At 36.7% G+C, this 25,445-nt stretch overlaps 1 protein-coding gene across 2 annotated transcripts in view; it reads left to right on the top strand.

Annotated features, from left to right (window-relative positions):
• LOC106662326 (transcription factor SOX-2-like) overlaps positions 1 to 22,596 on the top strand; it is a 74,246-nt gene extending 51,650 nt beyond the window's left edge. The window contains exons 3-6 of one of the 2 annotated variants that reach the window (XM_014386352.2): positions 17,798 to 17,909; positions 17,977 to 18,249; positions 18,313 to 18,605; positions 22,104 to 22,596. In XM_014386352.2, coding sequence (XP_014241838.1) covers positions 17,798 to 17,909; positions 17,977 to 18,249; positions 18,313 to 18,605; positions 22,104 to 22,528 — 1,103 coding nt within the window. In that variant the 3' untranslated portion in view covers positions 22,529 to 22,596. Of the gene's footprint in view, positions 1 to 17,797; positions 17,910 to 17,973; positions 18,250 to 18,312; positions 18,606 to 22,103 lie in introns of both variants that reach the window. The other variant, XM_014386351.2, reaches the window with a different exon arrangement.
• The last annotated feature ends 2,849 nt before the right edge of the window (positions 22,597 to 25,445 follow it).

Here is a 25,445-nt window from a genome sequence, read left to right as displayed (position 1 = left end):
CAAAAGTTGGAAGTCTAAGTTTCAACAAACTTTTGTGACACAACTGGTCTGGAAAGTCTGGTTTCGATACCGATTTATGTCGTTCTTTAGTTACAGCTGACCATCTATAAACTAAGCCACTCAGAATTCAAGTTTTTTTGGAAAAATGCAAAGGGAAAACCATTCCCCACGAAAGTACCCCCAGGAAATCTCACCTGGATCTTAAATACAATGAAAGACTCAATAAAATCAGAGACGTCATCGAAAATAGACCGATCTGGGTCTCGATGTATGAGACGGAGGATTTTTGAATTTTTTTTTTTTTTAAAATGCGTTTTTCTTTTTTAATAATAGCCATGTGATATTCCTCTTGCCACTGTTTCTCTATTCAATACTTCAAAACTTTGAGGTTTCCTTATTTTTTCTCATGGTAGTTTCGCATATTTTCAGTTTTAAATTGCAATTTTTACCAAATATGTTTACATATATATGCGCATATTTGACTGTTTTTATCGCATATAAATCACAGCCCTACTTATAACCTTGACAATTCTTGAATTGCATCTAACGAATTCTGACTGAAATGTTATAGGGGTTAAATTGAGTAATTTGTAAGTCATTCAGACAGCTGTTTGCAATATATCCAAGTTGATTGTATCTGTACAAATACAAAACAATGTGAAACAACAAAAGTTCAGAATGAAGTCATCCACCACGGTGAACCTTGACAACCCCCTCCCCGAAAAACAAAGTTTTAAAATAAATTGTACATTTTGATCTTTCTAATCCGATTTTCAAAACCAGCGAGGATAGACGGATCAAGGACGATCACCTCACACACCCCAACGAAATATCTCGATATTTGAAGAAAACGCTTTGCCAACTTGGCCTAGTTAAGGACGATCCGGCGTCCGCTCACCCGTATATCGGCAAACCTATCGTTTCCTGCTTTTAATTGCCTTAATAGTTTATTCCAAGGAGAAATTGGATTTTCCGTTTATTTTGTGAGGAATAAAATAATCAATTGGAAAAAAAAGTTATGGCGTGAAAATTGCAAATATAAAAGCATATAATATCCTAGAATTCTTCCTAAAATCCTTGCGGACGAGCTTTTTTACTCCTAAAGGAGGCTCATTTCCTCATCCCGGGCCAATCAACAACTAAAATTTAATTATTTGGAGAATAATTCCATTCCAAAGCCTTTGACCGGGTTGATGATTTTATCATAATGGATAAACTAACAGATTCTGGTGTTGCCTATACTGGATTGGGTTTCGTCTTTCCTGGAGGGCTACACCTTCTCCCTATTTGATAAGGATGCTCTCTCTCTCTCTCTCTCTCTCTCTCTCTCTCTCTCTCTCTCTCTCTCTCTCTCTCTCTCTCTCTCTCTCCCTCTCCCTCTCTCTTCCCGCACTCATTCTCTCTCTCTCTCTCTCTCTCTCTAAATTTAACCTCTTTTGTTGTTTTGTTTTAGTTTGTTATATTACTACTTAATGACTAGAACTTTTATTTCTAGATTTATTTTGATAATTTATAATTCAAGATTTGTACTGAAAAAGTATTTTTGTTCACTTATTCTATTAGTAATTTACTTTTTAATTGCCCAATTATTCTGTAAATTAGAATATTTACTTCAATAGGCAATTTGAAGTAAATACATACGTAGCTCAATGTAAAACGATTAGATGTAACATATTGACCACAAAAATAAGGTTATTCGAAGAAATTAATGTTTAATAAATTAGAAGTAGATTAAACTTAGTAATAATTGTATTTCACATTAGATGTAAGAATGGTCCTTGAGACCAAATCTTGGGCGATTGATAAAGCGTTCATCGTCATCATCTCTCTTTCTACTTTTTATCTATCTATCCCTTCTTTACTCTTTCGTTCTCTCTCACTCACTCTTCGAACTCTCATTCATTGAAGAAATCTGTCTCCTTTAAAATAGACACAAATGTATACCGAACTGTCGATTATCTCGTGTGGAAATATTTAATCAATTTTTTGTTTCGCTTTAAGCTGATTTCTCGTTAGCTTATGTAAAGAATACCAACCAAAGCTTGTAATAAAACAATTTCTCCTGGGGAAGAACATGCTCTGTGAGATTACGGTAAACCACCCCTGGAGAAATGTGTAATTTTTCGCAAAAGCAAGATGATTGGAGTTCGATCGTAACACAAACAAGCCTTAACAAAAGTCCAAGACCATTTTGCAAAATGTCAACGTCCTACGCTTTCTCCACGAAGCCCGGCCGATTTAAATAGAAACATGAAATATCAGTCAATCACCGGGACTGTTTGAACTTGGCCTTGCATTGTCGGCCTGATTTTTTCACCTTATAAAACATAAAACATGATGAGAAATATTTTTAAAACGTGTCACTTTCTTGTAAAATGATCTGTGATTAGTGTTTTATTTTATTATAAATTTGTTGATTTTTCTTTGCCGATCACAGGGTAAACTGTCTTTGACGAATGATTTATCGATATTTTATAAGTTTTACGTTTAATATCAAGGCTTGTTAAGTTATTTTCTTCACATATATTATTCTTACAATATCATATTTTTATTTGGAAGTTCGCCCGTCGAAAAAGTGCCTAGGACATCGTGGCCGCGGAGGAAATTCGCGGTGATTGTAAAACCTGTAAAACCCGACCTCGTTGTTATTTATTCAAATGATATTCTTAAGTCATCGCTCCTAAGGTGAGGTTGAGGAGTACCAGTGTAGGTTTTTACCTTTGACCCCTTTGGGCGGCCGGGCGGGGGGAGAGACGTGGGTGATTTTCTAGGAGGAGACGTGGGTGTGACAGGAAGTAATTAGAAGGAGAAGAGACCGAGGAGGAATAAATAATAACGGGCGAGGGGGGCTTGGAAGAAAAAAAGAAAAAAAGAAGGAAGAATAAATAACAGATCTTGCATTTTCGAATTTCACCTTCATCAAACGCTATTACATTTATTGTCTCACCTATCTTCGGATTAGGCAAGAAGACCGTGACTTCGAGGACACCTTTAGTACTGTAATCATTAACCTTTGTTTTATAACAAAAAAGTAATATCTTAACTGAATCAATTTACATCCTAAGCTGCCCAACAGTTTTCTCATTCAGTTCTTGAAGCAACTAAAAAAAACTGCTTGTAATAAAATTTACCATAAATACGGTACAATATACTGCTAATTTAGCTTGTATCGATGTTTAAAATTTGAGTTCAAGTAAGGTTGTCTGTCTTCGAATAACATCATTTCCACGTAGTTATTAAACCACATATATTTACTTTATTAGAAAAAATACTGAAACGAGATGGAAATGGGCGTATGTGTGCCAACGTACGTAATTTGAGCATGTTTCTGTTGCAAGTCTTCTAAAACTTGATTAACTTATGATTCTCATCCACTCATTCACTCTCTCCCCCTCTCTCTCTCTCTCTCTCTTTCTCACTCTCTCTCTCTCTCTCTCTCTCTCTCTCTCTCTTCTACCTTTCTTCCTCCTTCCTTCCTCTTTCTTTCACAACTTTTTCTTTGGTTGCTGTGATCGCAGGAGGATGTGAGTTATCAATCTATTTACATATTTACCTATCTATCTACATATTTATCTGTTTCTATCTATTCTTCTGATCTGTTCTTCTGTGTTTCTATCTATTTACCTATTTATACATCTATTTATATTATCTGTATATGTATCTCTGCCTCTCTCCCTCTCTCTTTCTTTCTCTTTCTCTCTCTTTCTCTCTCTCTCTCTCTCTCTCTCTCTTTCTCTCTCCTACCTTTCTTTTTCCTTCTTCCTCCTTCCTTCCTCTTTCTTTCACAATTTTTTCTTTGGTTGCTGTGATCGCAGGAGGATGTGGGTTGTCAATTTATTTACATATTTACCTATCTATCTACATATTTATCTATATTTCTATCTATTCTTCTGTGTTTCTATCTATTTACCTATTTATACATCTATTTATATTATCTGTATATGTATCTCTCCCTCTCTCCCTCTCTCTTTCTCTCTCTCTCTCTCTCTTTCTCTTTCTCTCTCTTCTACTTTCTTTCCCCTTCCTCCTCCTTCCTTTATCATTCTTTCACAATTTTTTCTCTGGCTGCTGTGTTCGCAGGAAGAAAGAACATGTGAGTTATCAATCTATTTACATATTTACCTATGTTTCTATCTACATATTTATCTATGTTTCTGTGTTTCTATTTATTTACCTATTTATATATCTGTTTATATTATCTGTATATGTATCTCTCTCTCTCTCTCTCTCTCTCTCTCTCTCTCTCTCTCTCTCTCTCTCTCTTTCTCCCTCTCTCTCTTTCTCTCTCTCCCTCTCTCTTCTCTCTTTCTCTCTCTCTCTTTTTCTCTCTCTTTCCTTCCCTCTTTCTCATTTTCTTTTTCTTTCACACACATTTATTAAAGTCGTTACTTGTTTGACTATGATGACATCTACTACATACTAGTCAATCTAGATTAGTCGATCTCCTTAATATATTGAAAAAAAAAAGCATCGAACAAGAAATGAATAATACCCAAGATAAATATTTCTATATATCTGGAAACAAAGATGGGTATGAAGTATACAAACATGTTTTTATGGATCGAAAAACTCTCACAGAATTGCGTTATCCAATTTTATTAATAACGTTAATCAAACTCAAATCTTTACAATGTACAAACAAAAATAAAACACTCTGAAACAAACACACACACACAAATTTAACACTCACACAAATGTAAATTCTTGGATTTGGAACATATAGAAATGTATATCGCCTGGTAACAAATGGACATCGGATATTATATCTGCAATAAGTGTAATTAAACTTATAAAAAATAAATACCAACATAATCATAGAAAAGTCTTTATCTGTTAGAAAAAAAAACGTATAGACAGCCGGAAGTAATTTATAGTATGCTTTAATGGATATGGCGCGTAATTAAACCTAATAATCGGCTATGTTTTTATGGGTCATTGAATTCACTGGCATATGAAGTACTAATGATCAGATTAAACTGGCAAACAGAATCGATTGTAAGCATAGTAAAACCTAAAAAAATTCTAATTTTTAGAATGAAATTCTGAACCCTGCGACATGTGATGAATGAACGAAGACAAAAGTTGCGATATCAGAAAGATTCAAATCAAAATTTGGTTTTCTATCACATTGCAGTATTGTGTGGCTGTTGTTCATTGGGATGAGTTTAATTTTGAAAAGATTCATTGATAATTCACTTATAAGATTCACCAAGAATTTTATAACTTGATTGGAAAATACAAAAAAATGAATAAATTTTTATGTATTCCAATAATTTTTTTTTGACTTGTTTTTTCTTAAATGTATGTGCGTTGGTTTTATTAATTTTGTTATTATATCCGAAATATTTTATATTGAACTATTTCAAGAAACCAAAAATTGTCAAATTTCAGTCTGTATTATTTTAAATTATCCACGATGTTTATCATTCTTAAGCTATCTTAGCTCTCTTCACTGAGGGACTTGGATAGTATTTATGTCATTAGGAGTTTTTTTTTGTCGTTTAATTGAATGATTCTGTTATCAACCATTTCTACCATTCTAACTGCTCCTTGTCATTAGCTTTAATCAAATTATAACTTAATTACCATTTTGTGCCTCGGTTAATAAAATGAGGGGATGTTAAAGGTGTTCATTTATTATTTCCACCTGGGATAAAATATTCTAGGGAATTCGGTTCAATAGATTGCGACCAAAACTTAATTTTTGATACATCAAAAGAAGTTTAATTGCCTCGGTAACTGAAACAACTACTAGGATAAAATTTGTTGACTAAAATTGCAATATGTTGCTTCATGATCTATCAACCTGGTCCGTCTATACTCGCTGGTTATGACAGTCTGGTATTATATATTGTAGAAGTGCCAATTTGACGTTTGTCCTTTTTCCATTAAATGCTTTCATATGATATACCTTGAGCACCTCCTGATCATACTGATCTGTCAAGTCTACCTCGTTTTGTATCAGAGACACAAATATTTAACCAACTTCTGGGTATTCGTGAAAACAATAAAAAGGATAATCAAGCGCAGTCAAAACCAGCGGTAATAGGTGGTCTAGGGAACTCGGAAAAAACAAAATACATCCCCGTTACCCACATTCTGGTCGTTTTGAGAGTGAGATCCGAAAAATATTCGGAGAACGTCAGCTGTTTGTCTATAGTCCTCTTCCGTCGCTAACATAAAAAGATACATTTGACAAAATAACACATGGATAAACCAAGATTAAATAAAGTAAAGCCTCTGACTGGTAAAACTAGCAATAATAAGCGTACCAGGATGATCCGGCACGACTAAACTAGAAGTCCGTCACTCTGCAGATCATCCCTGATCATCCTGCCCGTTTTGACAGATTCGTAATATATTTTGTGAACACAGCTCTTTGCCATTGACCACTTCTGTCATTGTCACAAAGGGACTGAATTGACAGAATGGCACGAGGATAAACCACCAAAGTAAGCTAAACGACGAACATTTCTGAAGGTAATGCCAACGGGATATGCAAACCAGGATCATCGGGAACGATTAAGCTACAAGCCCATCTCTCTGCAGATCATCCCTGATCGTCGTGGACGTTATGACAGTCAGACATGAAATATTTTTGGTAGACGTCAGCTGTTTGTCAACAGCCCTCTTCTGACAGACCACAAAGATAGCTAAATTTCGGAAAGCTTCTGGCTGGCAAAAGTAGCGAGAATGGGCGCACCAGGAAGCTACGAGTCCATCGCCATGCAGATCTTCTTGAGCGTTTTGACAGAACCGAAAAATATTTGGCGAACGTCAGCTGTTGTCCACTTCCATCACTGTTCCCAGGGGGACACTATTGCCAAAATAACACGCGTTTAAAAAATAAATAAACAAACAAAATAAAAAAAGGCGAAACGCCGAAAGCGTCTGAAGTCAAAATCCAAAACAGGCAGACCCAGATGATCGGGAACGACCAAGCTAAAAGTCCATCATCCCACGACCATCCTGGCCGTTTTGACAATCAGATAAAAAATTGCAAATATCAACTGTTTATCTTAACGTCTCTGTCCGAAAGACAATTGACAAAATAATGCACAGAAAAACCAATAATGATAGACAGGCCAGGAACGGAAACTATCATGATTTTGTAATTGAAGGTATTCTTGTCAGGGCAGCGAGGTGATGATCATATGATCATCAGGAGTTAGTTGTTAGTCTGTGATCCTCTTTCATCATTGGCCCAAAGGGAGGCAGGATATCACTTATTCAATAATTGGTCTGTGTGTTATTTGGTCAATCCTGTCCTTTTTCTATAAGTACAAGAAGAACATACTGACTAAGAGGATCATCCAAACTGTAATATTTACAGACTAAAAACTGATTATTCTGTCCTAATTTGGTATACTGATCTTTCATACGGAGCATTTTCTTTTTCTTTTTAATTTAATGGCTGTTTCTCGTGCAAACACGAGTGATTATGAGCACAGGTTGCGAGGAAGGGCAAATTAAAGAAAACGGTACAGCGACTCATTCAGAATTTTCCCACATAATTTTTTCTCTCTTATAGCCTGTGAGCTTCGTGTGATCTAATTTTTATTTTCTTATTCCCCCCGCCCCCACGCGTGTTTTTTTTCCGTTTGTTCCCGTGTGAATTTTCGGCCTAACGGGAAGAAACGGGCTTCCTCCTCGACGTTGCAGAAAATTTTTAAAATATCCGAATATTGATTCAATTAAATACCCATAGTTGATGGAGTCTGGCAAGTGAAGGTTATCCGGTTTAAGTTTGAAACTGTTCCCTCCAAAACGAGGAAAAATAACCAAGATTCAAAAACCAAATAATCTTTGATGCACAAAGACCTAAAATTTAAAATTTCAAAACCTTCTTTGCTACCTGCACAAAATAAATATACATTGAGCAAATAGTTAAATATACAAGTCTGACAGATCTGTTAGACCAGTAGGTTGTGGGAACTATCTTTTATTAAGCTGGGAAGGTTAAGATAGGATGTCACGAAGACATCGTCGTTTTAGACGGCGTGGAGGATTATAAAGTTGGGACAAGGAAAGAGTTTGGGCTAGTAGGTTAGGGTGGAAGGATAGTTTGGGTGGAAATTGAGGAAAGGTGTTCAGATCAAACCTTCATGAATTGGATTTTAAGATTTTTATGGATCGGTGACGTACAAGTGAGAGTTGAGGATGAGGAGAAGAATTTTGTATTAAAAGGTTTGGATTCGTTGCATGCTGGAGGGTTTATCTGGCCGAGTTAGACTCCCTAAGTACAAATCGGTCTGATGAGCGTTTTGTAACAGGTTAGTTTGTTATGTTTAGTGTTGATTTTGGTCCCAATAGGTTTGAATAGTTATATCTTTTGTTAATTTCTTGTTGTTGATTGCATGTAAGTCATCTAAGAAAAGCCCAATTTCGCGGGCTAGGTTGGATAGTGCACCGTTACTCATTTTTTTTTTTTTTGCTCGTTCAACCTGATCCACACCGAGTGCACCGGTCGGTAATAAGATTGATAGCTTCTGTGCCTAGGATAAGATTGGAGTCCATGGACGCCATGTCGTCTGCATAGGTTGTGAGTTGTGCGTTTGTAAAGGATTGGACCTAGGATATTTCCTTGTGAAATGCCAACTTTGATTTGATTAAAAATCGGCCCCGATTTTCACTTTAAGCCGTCGATAAGTGAAATACACGCAATATTGTCTATTTTACAGAGCCGAAGATATCTTTTTAAATTTGTTAAATATGCAATACCAAAACGGTCAAAAAAATAAGTAAGCTCATGGTTGTTGATATGACTTGTTTCCTTTAATTCTTGGACGATCTGTCAATTTTCCAGGCTAAAAATTCATTATCAACTTGAAAAGTATCAAGTTTATGTTTTGTTAAAAAAAAAAAGAATTGTCAACGCTTAATCGAAATGGGGGAAAAAAGAAAAACCCTGTCGAATTGACAAGCGGCCTCTATCACACCTCCCGTTGGAGTCTCTTGGATTTCTCTGTTCTGTCCGAATACCTCCGATCAACAAGGGTAATCAGACCATTTAATCGTTTTTCTGGATTAGTTGACATTTTGATCGGGAGATATTTGTGAATGAACGGTTCAATAGTAAAAAAGAAAATCTCAAAAAGAATTCGTAAGGTATCACATAATGAGAATTTCTCGTCATAATCGTAGGATTCAATTATAAAAAACTGGTTGAATAACTAAAGCTCTTCTTCAAATCCTACTTATTTGTGATTGTTAGATGTAACTGGTAAAGGAATAGATTTATTTTTAACTGCTTGGAATGTCCAAAATCGATCTGGAATGGTTTGAATTCCTCGTGGCCCTTCTCCTCGAGGCTGCTGATTAAGCGATTCGAGATAGCAGGAGGTATTTTGGAAACAGTACAAGAGGAACAGAGCCCACGTGGCTATGGGGGCGACTTCGTAATGTAAAATCGTGCTTTATTATACTGTAACTTCTTTTTATACTGTCAATAAATTTATCTGAATATAAAATATCCCGTTAGGAGAAAAAGGAGGTGACTCGGTGGAATTTAAACGGCTGAAATTGACTGATTTTTATTGCGGGTCAGTCAAACCTGGTCCTCGCCAGTTTCTACTATCAGAGGCATATAGACAAGTCTATGGCTTTATTCTGTCTAAAACTTAGAGGATGCACATGGGAAAATATCGCACAGACGGACCTGTGAAAAAGTGAGTATAGGCGGACCAGAGTGAACGAAAAAGACCCAAGCTGATAAGTTCACCACCCTGTAGATCTCAAGAAGCAATCTAAGCTTATTGAATTACTTGTACATTGCTTTTTAAAATTCCCAAGTTCAAAAGCCTCAAATAATGGCAAACACTCAACTCAATTGATTTCTAATTAATTGTTAGATATTTAAGAATGTTATCAGAAAACAAAAACATCAGACGTTACTTTTTCCTTAGCATTTTTCTATATACAATGTTTCAAAGGAAAAAAGAAAAATGTGTGTGTATCAATTTGTACTTTAAATTAAGCAAAAAGCTTAGGTTTCAAAGTCTTTTCAATGTTTTTTTTATGTTGTATGGGATTTTATTGATGTGGGAACGCCTACAATTTTTGACTTAAACAAGGTACCTTTTTCCTTTCCCCCAAAAAAGCCAAATCGTGTCTTTTTACTCGTCATCCTTCTCTTTTACTCCCTGTCCCCTCTCGCTCCCATAATTTGAATAGTCTTAATCATCAAATCGTCCTTTGTCTCTCTTCTCGTTTTTTTTTTCTTTTTTTCATTGTTCTCCTTGCGCAGGAGGCGTTCACCTCTCGTCCGGAACAGGGGAGAGCCCAAAAATGGGCAAAGTGCCGATCATGGAAATTAACCTTTTTCACCTCGCGTTTTCACCGGAAAAATGGCAGAATAAACAATTGAGAACCCGCCGTCCGGTGAACGACGATTCAACAAGTCTGCGGTAACATTCCCCCTTGGGTCAGATCCAAAATCGTCCAAAAACACTATTTTTCTATATTAAAAATTCATTTCTTCCCTGAAAGTCGTGACATTTCTAAGATATTGATTGTTGATTTTATCACTTGAACGTCGTGCAAGCAGAACCGACCGAACTGTGGAATCCTGAAGAACTCCATAACTTATTAGTGTTTTGAGTTATTCTTACTTGTACTTTAAATTGAGCAAAAAGCTTAGGTTTCAGACTTGTTGAATCGCCTATTTAATCTAAATAATATGTACTAAATAAAACGGCGTTTTCAAATCAAGATTTTTAATGACCCTTTTTGATGAACTTCAAGACTGCTGAAGATCCAATATCGGAGGTGCTTAATCCCAAAGTTCACAACAGTCTAACGCCAGAGCGATATTTTACAAGATTGTTACGACATTTGTTCGCTTATTTTGTTTTTAAACGAAAATAATCACTTCTTGACCAAAAATATTGACGCTTCCACAAGTTTGTGCTCGAGATCGTTCGGATGTCATCAAACATTAACAATTTCTTGAGAATATCCAAGCGTACTTAGTAAAGATTAAAGTCCTGGAATTTATTAGATATCCTGGCGAAATATTATAAATAAAGTTATATCTGGTCGTTAATTTATCAATCATAGGAGGCCTAACTGCAGATTCTGGAAAAAACGGGCTATTATAGGTGATTCTTACCATGAATGTTCTGTTTGTCATTAATTAAACATAATGGATATTTATCAAAACTAGATTATAATAAGCCTTGTAGAAGTATTTTGTTTGAAAATCTCCTGAAGATTCTGGAATTCACAGGTGCTTCATCCCAAACTCAACACCAAATGATATAATTTATATCCGGTCGGATATCATCAGAAATTTCTGTACATCCAAGCATACTTTGTCACTAAAGCCCTGAAATTCATAAGATAACCTAGCGAAATAAAATGAAGGTATATCTGGTTTTTAGTTGAACCTCGTACAAATAGGACAGACCTAATTGAAGATTCCTGAAGAACCCCGGATATTATTGACGCTTCATTCTTACCTTGAAAGTACTTTTTGTACTTAATAATGGTATATTTATCAAAACAAGTTTATATAATAACCCTTGTGAAGAACTTCATCTTGTCTTCTGAAGATCCTGGAATTCACTGGTGCTTCATCCCAAACTCTTCGGTATTCATTCACGGCCGTACAGCGGACAGTCAAAAACCAAACTAAACCGTTGTTAAGTACATTTCTTTACTTATTTCGTTTTTGAACCACAGTAACTACTACATGTGCCGCAAGTTAAACATGCGTCCAATATCAAAGCTCTAAAAGTCTGAGTATGCTCGACATGATTGATACAACTGATCGTCGGATGTCATCAGACATTAAAAATTTGTTGAGAAATAACCAAGCGTACTACATAAAGATTAAAGTCCTGGAATTTATTAGATATCCTAGCGAAATATTATAAATAAAGTTATATCTGGTTATTAATTGAACCTCGTACATATAGGGCAGGCCCAACAGCAGATTCTGGAAAAAACCAGGATATCATAGGTGCTATTCTTCCTATGAAAGTTCTGTTTGTCTTTAATTAAACATAATGGATATTTATCAAAACTATATTACTATATAGAACTAGATTTGTTTGAAAATCTTCTGAAGATCCTGAATTCACTGGTGGTTCATCATAAACTCTCCGGTGTACATTCACGCCTGTACAGTGGACAGTCAAAAACCAAACTAAACCGTTGTCAAGTACATTTCTTTTCTTATTTCGTTTTTGAATCACAGAAATTACTACATATGCCCAACGATGCGTTCAATATCAAAGCTCAAAAAGTTTCAGTATGCTCGAGATGGTTGATACAATCGATAACCTATCGGATATCATCAGAAATTTCTGTACATCCAAGCATACTTTGTCACTAAAGCCCAGGAATTTATAACATATCCTAGCGAAATAAAATGAAGCTATATCTGGTTTTTAGTTGAACTTTGTACAAATAGGACAGATCCGCAAATTCCTGAAGAGTACTAGGAATATTATTGTTGCTATTCTTCCTATGAAAGTTCTGTTTGTCGTTAATTAAACACAATGGATATTTATCAAAACTACATTATAATAAGCCCTTGAGAAGCACTTTTATTGAAAATTTCCTGAAGATCCTGAAATTCACTATTGGTTTATCCCAAACTCGACACCAAATGATATCTACAGATCTAGCCGCAAATTCCTGAAGAACCCGGAATATTATTGTTTGCTATTCTTGCAATGAAAGTTCTGTTTGTCCTTAATTAAACAAAATAGTATATTTATCAAAACCTTGTGAAGAACTTTTCTTGTCTTCTGAAGATCCAAGAATGAACTGGTCCTTCATCCGAAATTCTTCAATGTCCATTCAAGCCCGTCAGCGAACAGTCAAAAACCAGACGGAAAGTTTTTTTTATGACATTACTTTGCTTATTTGCTTTTCGAAGCTCAGTAGTACAACATGCTATCGGTATTGAGGTTTCGAAACGTTTTAATCTCCTGATTGATACAGAATACGGATATCATCAGAAGCATACATGTACAGTGTGCTGTGTGAAGATGCTGTTGGTCTTTTCCATACATTAGACAATAAAATGATAAATTGATGCTTACTTTGCAAAAGTACTAATGACCAAAACGAGTTGGTTTTAAGCTTTTTTAATTGTCTATTTTTTTAATTAGCAATGCTTTCTGATATGCATAGATAACGGCCCACTTCTCAAAAATGAGACCTTTCTTAATTAAATGTCATTAATTAAAAATTCCAGGGCTTGAGAGAGTGCGAAGCGCGGTAAAAACAGTTATCCTCCCCATTTCCCACTTCTCTCTCATTCTATCTTTCTCCCTCATACACTCTCGTGCAAACTCTCTCTCTCTCTCTTCTCCCTCTTTCCTTCTCTCTCACACTAGCCCCTTATCTCGGTTTTGGGATCACGTGAGAAGATTCTCACAGGAAAAACGCAATTAAACTCTGGAGCCCCTCTCCAGAATTTCCTGGGGGGGCGCTCGGAGAAATTCTTTGTTCTTCGGATCTCCCAGGAGCGCGGATTTTCCCAGGGGCTCCTTTAGTCTGAAGAAAGTCGCCGTAGTTATTGGACCTTGGTCGTCGGATAGGCGGACCGAAGGTAATATATAAGATTTTTACAAATTTTCGATCATCATTCACTCAACTTGACGTGTTTCAAGTAATTTGAGGAAGATCAGAGGGTTTTCTAGTCAGCAGGGTTTAGCCTAGTTATAAGAAATTCTTTCGATCCTGATGACTCGCAATTTCTCATTCAATTGTACAATTGATTCTCTTTGTACGACATATTAGATAAATTGTATTCATTTCCAGACTAGGTCCAATTTTTTAGTATTTTGATGTTGATTAGTAAATTTTTTTACAACTAACAAATACACTATTAGATAGCTCACGTCTACATCCTTTTTGAGGTATGTTACGGTTTCTTATGTTTTTGCTATGATTCTATTACAATTTAACGAGGATCCTTATTATTCGATCTGTCAGTCTCACGTTCATCGGGGTTGAGAGGCCAATTTTGATCTCGTGCACGGATCGTACAGGCCGCAGTTTCCAGGGCGCGCGCGACCGCACGTTGCCGCATAATTTTGTGCGTAGGCAAAAATGTTAATACGTCCCCGAGGACGGATTTGTAATTATCTGTCGTCGACGGAGGAGAAAATATAATTCGTCTGAGTCATTCCTCCCTCCAAGCGAGCTGGTACGACACTCCCTGGGGCCCGCACGGGTCAAAAACTCGCCCGGTCATGAGCTGGCCCTCGGATTTCTCGAATACAGATTATAATTAATTAATAAATTTATTACCGGGGTAATATGGCATGGTAGTCATGCTCGGACTGTCGGATTTCTTTCTGGGGCCTGCTGGGTGATGAACCCTGAAACTCACCGACTGAAGATGACAAAATGCCGAAACGCCGAAAAACTAGCGGCCCAGGATGACCAAAATCAACAAAGCATAAATACAATTAAGAAAATTCAAATATACTAAGAGTTTTAGTTTTAAGGTCTGTAGGGTAATAAATCCTAAAACAACATTTTTTTATTAATACATTTATTTATGAAAACTGGTAAAATAAGACCATCTATTACTTTTACAACGGCTAATTTAGTAATAAATAAACCATTCATTAGTGTCACAGTTTATCTAGTAGTGTAGTAATAAAATAACTTAGATCTCTTATGATCTGCTATCTAGTAAGTGGATGGTCTCGGTAATTCGGGTGGCTTTGAAGTCGAAGGTAGTGCTTATATGCATACTCTGTGATATCCGTGTCTAAGTGATGTTCAGATCTCTGTGTATGTCGATATTGCGAACATACCGAGTAGCATGTTCCATTAAAGATAAGATGATGGATAGACCTACGGTTGAACAACTTCGAAAAAGTATCTTCGGTGAGGTTACAATAGAACGACCATTCTTTAAATTTTAGCCAAGCTTTCCACGATTTTATCGTCATCAGGGCCTATTTATTATAGGAAGTTATATCAATTAGAACATATCGTATAATTTAAAAACAAAATTTAAAAAAACAATTATATTTTTCTTACTTTAACTAGATGAGTGTTGAAATATATCTTGAGAAAAAAACTGCATTTATAATAAGATTATTTAAAATGAGGTGAAGCTCGGTATCTAAATATTAACAAGATTTAGTATGGAATTAATTAAAAACAATAAAAACAACATAATATAAAATATTAAAAAAAGCTTGGCAAAAACTTAAATTGTCGTTCTGTTGTGACCTCACTGAAGATACTTTTTCCAAGCATATACCATACTTCGTAGAACTTCGTTTTGGAACCGCTGTATTACTTTGCTTCTTTTATCACACCCCCAAAATTTTCTACCATGCATCCATCCAGGTTTTAATGCCTGATTATAAATGATTATTTTATTTAGTTTCTTGCCCTTCTAAGCAGTTTAAAGTCATTTTAATTATCTCATTCTAGGGATCTTTGTTTTGCAGTTGGACGTTTCGGATCAATCTTTGATTATGTTGAATTTGAATAAAATAAATACAAAAATATATCATAATTTTTCCTTGAATTATATTCATGTATAGAAATAAAATTAATATTAAAAATATTTCAAAGATTTCTACAAATGAAACATTATTTCAAACACAATTATCATATCTGTATTTTCTAATTTTTAAAGCTTCATGATTTTTACTGATGAATTATTGTGAGGATTCATGATGATTTTTATTATTACTTACATGTATCGGCCTTTATATATAAATTTGTATCATAATTTATTTCTTTTATTATAATAAAAATTTAATTTAACTTTACAACTTCATTCCGGCACAACTATTTACATATATGGAAAGCAGGCTGTACTGGAATAATTAAAAAAATAATAAATCGTTTCGTTGAATTATACTGAGGTTTTTATTTAATATTTATTTTGAATAATGGTTTATTGGCACCTTATTTATTTTAAAATGCATTACTAGTTTCGACGCTCGTTTGGTGGCATTCTTTTCAAGTGTTTCGTTGAAGCTATAACATATTATAATAAAACAATTTTTAAAAATCTAAATATACAGTCTATTATATTTTTTAAAATTTTCAATACTATATATTATACACTTTAAACATTATTACGTTATTTTCTATATTTTTTTAACTGTTCAATACAAAAAAACCATTTTAAAATTACTTATATCCAACATAACAGGTTATGTTTTTTTCTAATTTTTTTAAAAAAGTTTCTTTTTTGTTTATATCTATTGCACATACATTAAATGTTGCTGTTAACTTGTATTTGTCTTTTTTTGGTAGGAAATTGGTAAACACAAAAAAAAGAAGAAATTTTTTAACAGTTCAATACAAAAACAACCGTTATAAAATTACTTATATCCAACATAACCGGTTATGTTTTTTCTAAGTTTTTTAAAAACGTTTCTTTTTTCTTTATATCTATTGCACATACATTAGACGTTGCTGTTAACTTGTATTTGTCTTTTTTTGGTAGGGAAATTGGTAGGAAAACAAAGAAAGAACAAAGAAGAATTTCTTTTTAACTGTTCAATAAAAAAAAATTATAAAATTACTTATGTCCTACATAACAGGTTATGTTTTTTCTAAATTGTTTAAAAACGTTTGTTTTTTTCTTTATATCTATTGCACATACATTAAACGTTGCTGTTAACTCTTTTATAAAACTATGCGTGGTATTTAGTGACCGTTTATTAATGATTATTTAAGGATCGTGAGATGACACATCTCGCGATCCTCAAATAATTATAAAACTATATTGATTTTCTTTCTGCCTTTCATTCTCAGTCTGTCGGACAGAATTCTTCTTCCTTCTTAGACTTCTTGCCATTTCAGTGATAGGCCTGTATGTACAAACTTTGGTATAAAGAGGATAAAAAGGACCAAAATGATCTGACCAAACTACAGTCTCAGTTTTTGTTTTCCAGCACTGTTTATTTTTTGTTAATAATTAGTTTTTATCGATTATCTGAGTCGAAATTGATAAAACTCCCTTAGTCTGAACGATATGATAATGATGGTATATTTAAAATTTAGTTAGGGAAGAACCATCCCGGGTCGTTAAGTAGTCCCGACGTCTTGTCATAACCAGGGCCGTCTGCCGAATTGAAATAAAAAGCTAGGTGAAAAAAAAGAGAAGAAGATGAAGAAGAGCAGACGATTAGATTTTTCGGTGGGCGGAATTTTTCCCTTTCTTCATCTCGGTGCCACACCTTCGATTGTTCGCCCGGTGACGAGTAACGGTCTGAAAAGGACGAAAAGGCAGGGTGCGACGCGCACCGGGGATAAACGGGCTAAGGGGGAAGAAGGCACTGTCGGATGAGATTAATCTTTTAAAAAAATAGGTCAAAAAATGTTTCAGTTTAAAAATAAAATTGTGATTTTTGTATAGCATGTTTCATGGGTATAGTATGGGTTTGTTGGTGTTCATTTAATATTGTGCCAATTGGGAGCCTTTATCCCGTTGGATTCATATTTCCCAACATCGCCCACAGAGTTATCGGGCCACGGTCCTATTTCATTATCGAGGATCGGACGAAAGAGAAAAAAAATCCCTTTGTCCTCATACAAAAACATAATCAAAAGCCTTTTGTCAGGAGTTAATTAGGCGCCGGGACGAAAACGACTTTCCTTTCATTTCCCCCCATCCCTCGCCCGACATTTCCCCGTCGAGGATATTAATTTGTTAAATTAACCCTCTGACCGGGTGGGGAGTTCATTATGTCGCAGCTTGAGGCCTTCATTGTTTCCTTTGCAGTTAAAACTAAGATTCAAATAAGGTTTTGCCTGAATAAGTCGGTTGTAATCGGTACTTTTTGATATGTTTCAGGTAAGAAGTGGCGGAGTCTCACCCCTCAGGACAGGCGACCGTTTGTTGAAGAAGCGGAGCGGTTGCGTGTTATGCACATGCAAGAGCACCCCAACTACAAATACAGACCGAGGTAGATTATCTGTTTTCCTCCCCGGCCCGAACAGCCTTTGTAACACCGCTAATGTTTGTTTAAGAAGACGAAAACAGGCGAAGAGATCCTCCGGCCCGGGTTCCCCGCAGGGCTCCGGCTTAGGCTCCTCCCTCAGGGCGACCGGGAACCCCGGAGGAGCCGAATCCGGGAATCCGAGCTTCTCCTATTTCCTGCCGACGACTCCTGATTCCTCGCCGTCCGGAAGCCCGACTCGGGTACCAGACGAAATGGAGGAGGACTTCTCGCCGAGGACAACGGGCGCGGAAGAAGAAAGGCTTTATCAGCATCCTTCCACCTCGGCCAACCCTGACTACTATAGGTAACTATCCGACCTCTCTTGTAATGATACAAAAATCAAAAAACTAATATAACGAACTTTCAGGTATCAAAATTACAACCGCCCTTACGGCTACCCTCAGAATAACACGATCTCCGCGATGGGCGTGGCGAAGGGGATGGTTATGCTCTGCACGAACCAGAGACTCCTTGGGACTTACGAACACTCGGGAATAGTCACGGGAACTTTCTACCCTCCGATAGCGACTTCTCAGGACCAGCAGAATCTAGTCGGCGCCTCCCAGAGCGCCGTCTACTCATCCGTCAATTCCCAGCGCAGCTACTACCCCCAGCAAGAGCCAACGAACTACCCGGTCTACAGGACATGTCAATACAGAGGTAAACTGAAATTCAATACTATGAAACATAAGCACGATTCAATCTAGACTTTTAACATAATTGATAAGGGTGGTAGATGGTCTTCCTCGAAATGAAAACCCCATACATAAAAGTATAGATTTTTTTAATTTAGTTTCGATATGCCAATTAATTTTACCTTATTGAATTATTAACATATCGAGAATTTTTTAGAAATAATTTCCATATGATTTGTATCGCAATATATACAACTAATTTAAATTTGAGTTCATGGTCTATCTTGTAGTTCACAGGATGCATTTCATCAGCCTTTCATTACAATCTTAACAAATATTTTGGCTAATGAACTCCCCAGCCAATTTTCCATAGGTTAAGTTTAGATTTCTATACTTTTTCCTCTCCCCCTTTTGCCATTTTAGAAAATGGGAACGGGAAAGGCTTGGGAAGCGATATTCAAAAATAAAATAGGACACGTCACTTCCGAAACGTATTTTACGTAACGTGGGAACCCTAATTTGCAAACTGCCTCGAGGAACAATGGGTTCTCCAGAAGAGAAAAGGATAAGAACGATATTTAGACGGTCTATAACGAGAAAATATATAACAGAGTTAGTTACCTGCCTGTGGGAAATTAGATGGTTTCATTATCTTCGATTTATTATAGGAAAAAAGATATTTGAGAATAATGTAGGGTGTCTGGATAATAATTACTTTCGAGGATAAAACGGGGGTTTTTAAAAGTTGAAGACATGGAAAAGGTGTCTCGAAGATTTTTAAGGAAGAAGGTGATCGTTGGAAAATTCTGAAAAAGTCTACCACAAGTCTCTCCATAAAGATTTTCTCAAAGTAGTGCAAGCTTTACTTCTTCAAAAAATATCACTTCGAACTTTTCAATTCACTTTTAAGCCTATCTCTTAAAAGGTCACATCGAGGGTACTCATGTACAATGAGATAGACTTTGCAGGGTTTTTTATCTCTAATTACAACAGAACCTAAACGGATCGGGCACCGCTCGAAAATTGTGGGTGTCCAGTTTTGTTTTTATAATTCCATTTTATTTTTTTTTAATTTTTTAATCGGCCCGTAATAAAAGTAAACAAAAGATGCCAAAAGCTCGATAAACGAAGCGGCCGGAGAGCCCGCGGCCCCCTTCGTCGCTAATGATTTCGAAAAACTCCCACTTCTTATCTGCCCCCTCGCCCAAACCTCCTCCCCCATCCAGGACGATGATGATTATATGTTTTATCCTGTATTTAATATAAGTCGGGCCTAGATGGGAAGGGAGCGATAAAAAGGGGGCGGGATCGCCCCGGTCTTTATAAAGTCATGATTCGGACCTTTGCCGTCTCAAATAATACGGACTTTCACGTCTCTCGATCCTCGAGGCTCCGAACCAAAAATCTCAAATTTGAACGGATACCGTAGGCCAACGTGACAGACAAAAAGAAACCCACCACTTCTTACAGGCAAAGCCGAAACGCCTTACGGACCAAAACAGCGAGGATGGGCAGACGAAAATCATAGGAAGCGACCTGGTTTAAACAGCCTGCCCACAGTCCTCGAGAGGAGATCTAAAAAAAATAGATACAAGATTTTAAAAAAGTGGTAATCTACGAGTTAACCACATCGTTATTCTAAACTGAGACATCATCCTCCAGGTCGCAAAAGTCAAGTTAGCACATAGTGATAGGGAAAAAAAGAGACGGCCACAAGGCCTTCTCCACCTCGACCTAAATAGATCAACTGTGCTCCTCTATTTTTATAACTCACTGACCAGTTTTCAGGTTGCTAATAAACATCCCTAGACTTATCAGCTGCTCTTTAGTGTATAATCCTGCTTGTTGCTCTTCCTCTCCCAGATCCAAGAATCTGCAACTACATAGATCCTCACAAAAACATAAAACTTGTTCTGCTATTTCCTATTCTTCCTGGCAGTATCATCACAGTCTTTTTCTGTCTTGTCCAGTGTCTTTTTAGGCGGCAGTGCCTTGTCAGGTGTCCGACCAGAATCCTAGTTCTGTTGCGGTTACCCTCCAGTAATTCCACTTGCGGATGGCACTTCTATAAAGAAAACGGTTATCTCTCTGAGATTTGGCACGAGGGCGATCTGATCCATTCCTTCTTGAGTAACCTCGAGTATATGGATGGAAGACACTTCGGACAGGTGTTCTGGGAATGTTAAGCGCCCTGGCCAGATACGCTTGACATCTTCCATCTTCCAACAATGATTCTAGCCGAATCTGTATCACTTAAAAGCATCACTCAAACTAATCAAACTTAAAATTGGTGCAACTTAAAATAATCAATCCACCAAAACGTTTGACAGAAGCTTAACACAAAAACCAACAAAGAAGAGATTGGCTCGGGGTTCGCCATCTTCAGCAGTATTTTGTTAATTTTGTCTCTGGTAACATACGCCAATGGGTATTCTCTTCTTCCTGGTGGTATCAGCACAGTATTTCTTCTGTCTGTACTCTTAACCGGTGTCTTCTTAGGCAGTACCCTGTCAGGAGACCAAACAGAATCCTGATTGCGGTTAGTGTTGCAGATGGCACTTCTATGAATCTCATGCATAAAAAAAACCGTCGCTATTTAGCAGCATATAAGAAACAACTTCTTATAACAAATCTTCAATGTATCTCGTAGCCTCGATGAAGATCAAATTTGTGAGAACATCCATAGAAATGTCTGTCCAAACCATAACGCCTTTCCTTACTTATTAACCTTTTCCATAGTGAAAATATTGCGGGGATTATGAACGAATTGCCTCAAGCAAAACCTTGACTCATCCAAAAACAATATTTCAGCCTAACCTTCCTCAGACAACTTGATTTAATTTCTTGAGAAGCTTAATTGAGCTGTTCTATGTCTTGTCAGAAGTTTTGGACCAGTGGCAGGCCTTCTCGCACATAATCGTCTTAAGTCTTCGCCTTACAGTGCATAAACTGATCAGCATTTCTCAATTGTTGAAGCGTTGCTTGACCTCAACAGCAGTAGAATGTAGATTACGGAGTACATTCGAAACAATAAAACGATCATTTCTCTTAAATGATACTCTAGGACGATCTCATCCATTCCTTCTTGAGTAACCTCCAGTAACTTGGTAGCGATGGAAGACGCTTCGGACAGTTTTTTTTTAATGTTAAGCGCCCTGGCCACATACGCTTGACTTTTTCCATCTTCCAACAATGCTATGATTCTAGCCGAAACAAATTTGAAACTTAAAAATGCTACAATTTAAAAAAATCAAACAACCGGATCGTTAAAAAGAAGCTTTACAGAAAAACCAACAAAGAAGAGATTGATTATTCAAAGATTTATTTACAAAATCCAATTGTAAACACAAGTGGGAGATTTTATCTGTGTTTTATTTACTCCTAATCCTTTAAAACGGCCAAATATTGTTGTAAGATAATCAATTGCCTAAGTGTATAATAATTAAATATATTAAGGGTAGCCACTTTTTTCTTTCAGTGTACATGATCTTAAAGCTTGACAATTTGACGTTTTTTGTTGCAGAATTGGAAAGGCGATACAGCCCGGGAGCAGCGGGCAGCTCTATTCAGCAACAACAGCCGCAGCAGCCTCTTGAGAACACGGACCTTCTCCATCCCCACGTGCCCGAGCCGCACCTCTACGACGTCCAAGACATGGACGAGCTCGACAAGTACCTCAAGTACCAGCAGCTCCAGCAGCCGTTGCAGCAGCAACAGCCGCACTACCAGCAGCACCTGCACGGACCCCTCGATTCGAACCACAACTACCAGAGCGAGTATCAGTACCCGATGGAAGACCTGGACAAGTATCAAGACCAGCAGCAGATCCAACAAGTGCAACAGGTACAACAGCAGGTACCGCAAGACGGCGAAGAGCAGAAACCGCTCGACGACTTTTCACACATCCTCGCCGACGTACGAAAAACATGCTACACTTCGTGTACATAATGATTTCTAAATAATTAAAATTAAAAATTAAGCCTAATAAAAAACTAGCAATATTTTTGTAAATTAGATTTTCTGTTAAATATGTTTTTAAATAAATTTTAAGTTTTATTATTATTTAAAAATTGTCGTTTTTAATTAAAGCGTTTTTTCGTAGTTTTGACTTTTTTGTTTTTGTTATTGTTCCATATCCTTATGGCATTTTTAATTGTGTACACTCATTCCTACGTTTATGGTAAATTATTGAAATTTACCATTTTTCAAATTTTCTCTTATTCAACTATGTTCTATAATAAAAGAAAATTAACAAACAAAAATGGCTCCTTCGAGATGTTCTGCAGAATCTAGTCTACTGCAATAAGACAATTGTAAAACTTTGTATTAAAAGCAGGTTCATAGAGCAGATGAGATAATTTTTATTTTCTGAATGCACAAATTATTTAAATTAGCAATTATTTAAAGATGGTTGTGGAAAGGGAAAATTATTCTTGGCCTTCTTGATTTTTCTAAAGCCTTCGACATAAACCATTCTCTTTTTTCTAAACTCATTTCTTCTCCTTCACCTACAGAGTTCATCTCAGTCAAGCCCCCTTCTTCTCATTTGCCTCTCATTAAGGTGTTCCTCAAGGCCCCAGTTTATTTGTCTCACTCTTTTGTATTTATATTAATTATCTTCCTAATATCCTTAATATTACTTATCAACTCTACGCGGATGAGTTGCCAATCTATCTCTCATGACCTTCCAATATCAATCATCCAAGAATACATAAATACCATCATATCCTGGGCTGTTGAAAATGAGCTCTCTCGATATCAATAAGCAATAGTGTTTGGATCCCCTTCTCCAATCTTTATCTCCTATTATCCCTATTCCTCCTGTATTAACAGCCAACCGATCACTATTATCCATCTGTTAAAAAGCTAAGCATTGTCCTTCAAAAAATCCTAACCTGGAAACCCCACATTTTCCAAATGTTCCGCTGCTGTTTCTCCATCCTCCGCCCATTCTGTCTTGCAAGCCAACTCTTCCCAATCTTCATCCGCAAACACCCTGGTCTCCTCCCTTATCCATCCCCATTTCGACGGCCGTTTTATCCTCGATGGATTCACCTGCGAGCTTGTTAGACTCAAGCCTATATTATCAGGTACGCCTCAAGGGTCTGTTCTATCGCCGATACTCTTCAATATCTTCATGCACGATTTCCCCACCTCAGAAAATATCAATGTTGCAACATTCGCGGATGACTGTAGTTAGTATATGCAAGAAATGAATATATTGATGAGGCGCAGAACCGTGTTCAAGCAGCATTAGAAACAATCACTTCTTTCTGCACAGCGTGGAAGCTGGTCATCAACCCCTCCAAATGTGAGGCAAAAGTTTTCACGCTAAGAAGACCCAACATGCCCCCCCCCGTACGCTCCATAGGAACGAGCATTCCATGGAACCCGCTTGACAGCGCCATCAAGTACTTGGGTGTGTACTTAGATAGAAAACTCACATCAACAAGAAGCTATCGGAAGGGTACGCTCCATTGGGCATGCTCAACTGCACGATAAACCGAAAGTCCAAACTAAAGCCAGAAGTGGGACTCCTGCTCTACAAGTCCCTAATAAGACCTTTGGCGCTCTACGGTTGCGAGGTCTGGGGAGCGGCTTCCACTTCAAAACTAAAAAAGATCCAAATCCTGCACAACAAAGATGCAGAGTGGTTAGTCCGGAATGCCCAGCGTCACCGCGAGTTTCAACTGGAGAGCATCGAGAAACACATCAGGACGAGGTTTAGGACGTTTCACACAAAGCTTCCCCAGGTGCAGAGAGCAGTCCACTTCAACCTAGGCAGCAGGGTGGCCTCCCGTCTAAGACCAAGAACATTGCAAGACGTCTTGGGGTGATATGTGAAAATGTCTGCGATATGTGATATTTATATTTATAATGTAAATAGTAGTATAAAGAGTTTAAGCTGTTACAAAAGCTGCTATTGCAAATGGGCTCCTATGGAGCAATATCATTAACATATGCCATTATAAATCTCTTCAATCTCAAAAGCACTAAGTAAAAGAAATGTAACTATGACTAGTGAAAATATATAAAAAAATATTTAAAAAACAGACTCAAGATAATCATGCTTTCTTGGTTTCACATTTAGCTTCTCAAAGAGATTTCACATCGTTTTTCTCCTTCCTTTACCAAACAATTTCTTCCCATTCCTATTCCTACATTTATAATCTGTTAATGTTTAAGTCAAATTAAGCCTTCAATACACACTCGCCACACTCGTTCTTCCTCTACCTCCTCTCATACAAATCCACCGGTTTTAGCAGCTCCTCTCTTACCCCTTCCTACAACCTCTGGAATTCCTTACCAAACTCTATTCGCTGTGCCTCAACCCTTTCCACCTGTCTTTTTGACTATTGACCTTTAACTATTGTCAATTTAACACCGAGGTTGGTTAATTGTCTGTCAATTTTTCCCCACTTAATTTAGAACGTTTCATTTATTTTTATACTATTACATTTAAATATTTATTTATGAATTCATTTTGACACAAATTGTGCGAAATGTTGTAGTTTTCGTAATTACACCCGAAACCCCAGAACCAAATTTATTTTCTTCTTCTTAAAAACTTGAAACAAATCAATCACTTTATATAGAATAGTAGAAACTTAAAAGTTGTCTATGATTTCGATCTTGATCTCTTTTCAGATGCTTTCCACGATCTATTTATTGTCTTCTTGGTTCTTTATTCTCAACTAATGACACATATTTTCTACCCATCGTTTATTTCATTTTTTGACTTAATCGTCTTGCTCTTGTTTGACAAGTCCATCGATGACTTCAATTTTAAGCGAAGTACTAGGCAGAGACCATCCACAGTTTGAAGAGTGGAGTTAAGATCATTAGTTGGTCGTTTTTTAAAATA

The sequence above is a fragment of the Cimex lectularius genome, unplaced genomic scaffold (assembly GCF_000648675.2).
Source record: "Cimex lectularius strain Harlan isolate CLEC.00 unplaced genomic scaffold, Clec_2.1 scaffold3, whole genome shotgun sequence".
NCBI classification, from domain to species: domain Eukaryota; kingdom Metazoa; phylum Arthropoda; class Insecta; order Hemiptera; family Cimicidae; genus Cimex; species Cimex lectularius.
This window is presented reverse-complemented; position numbering and strand designations above follow the sequence as displayed.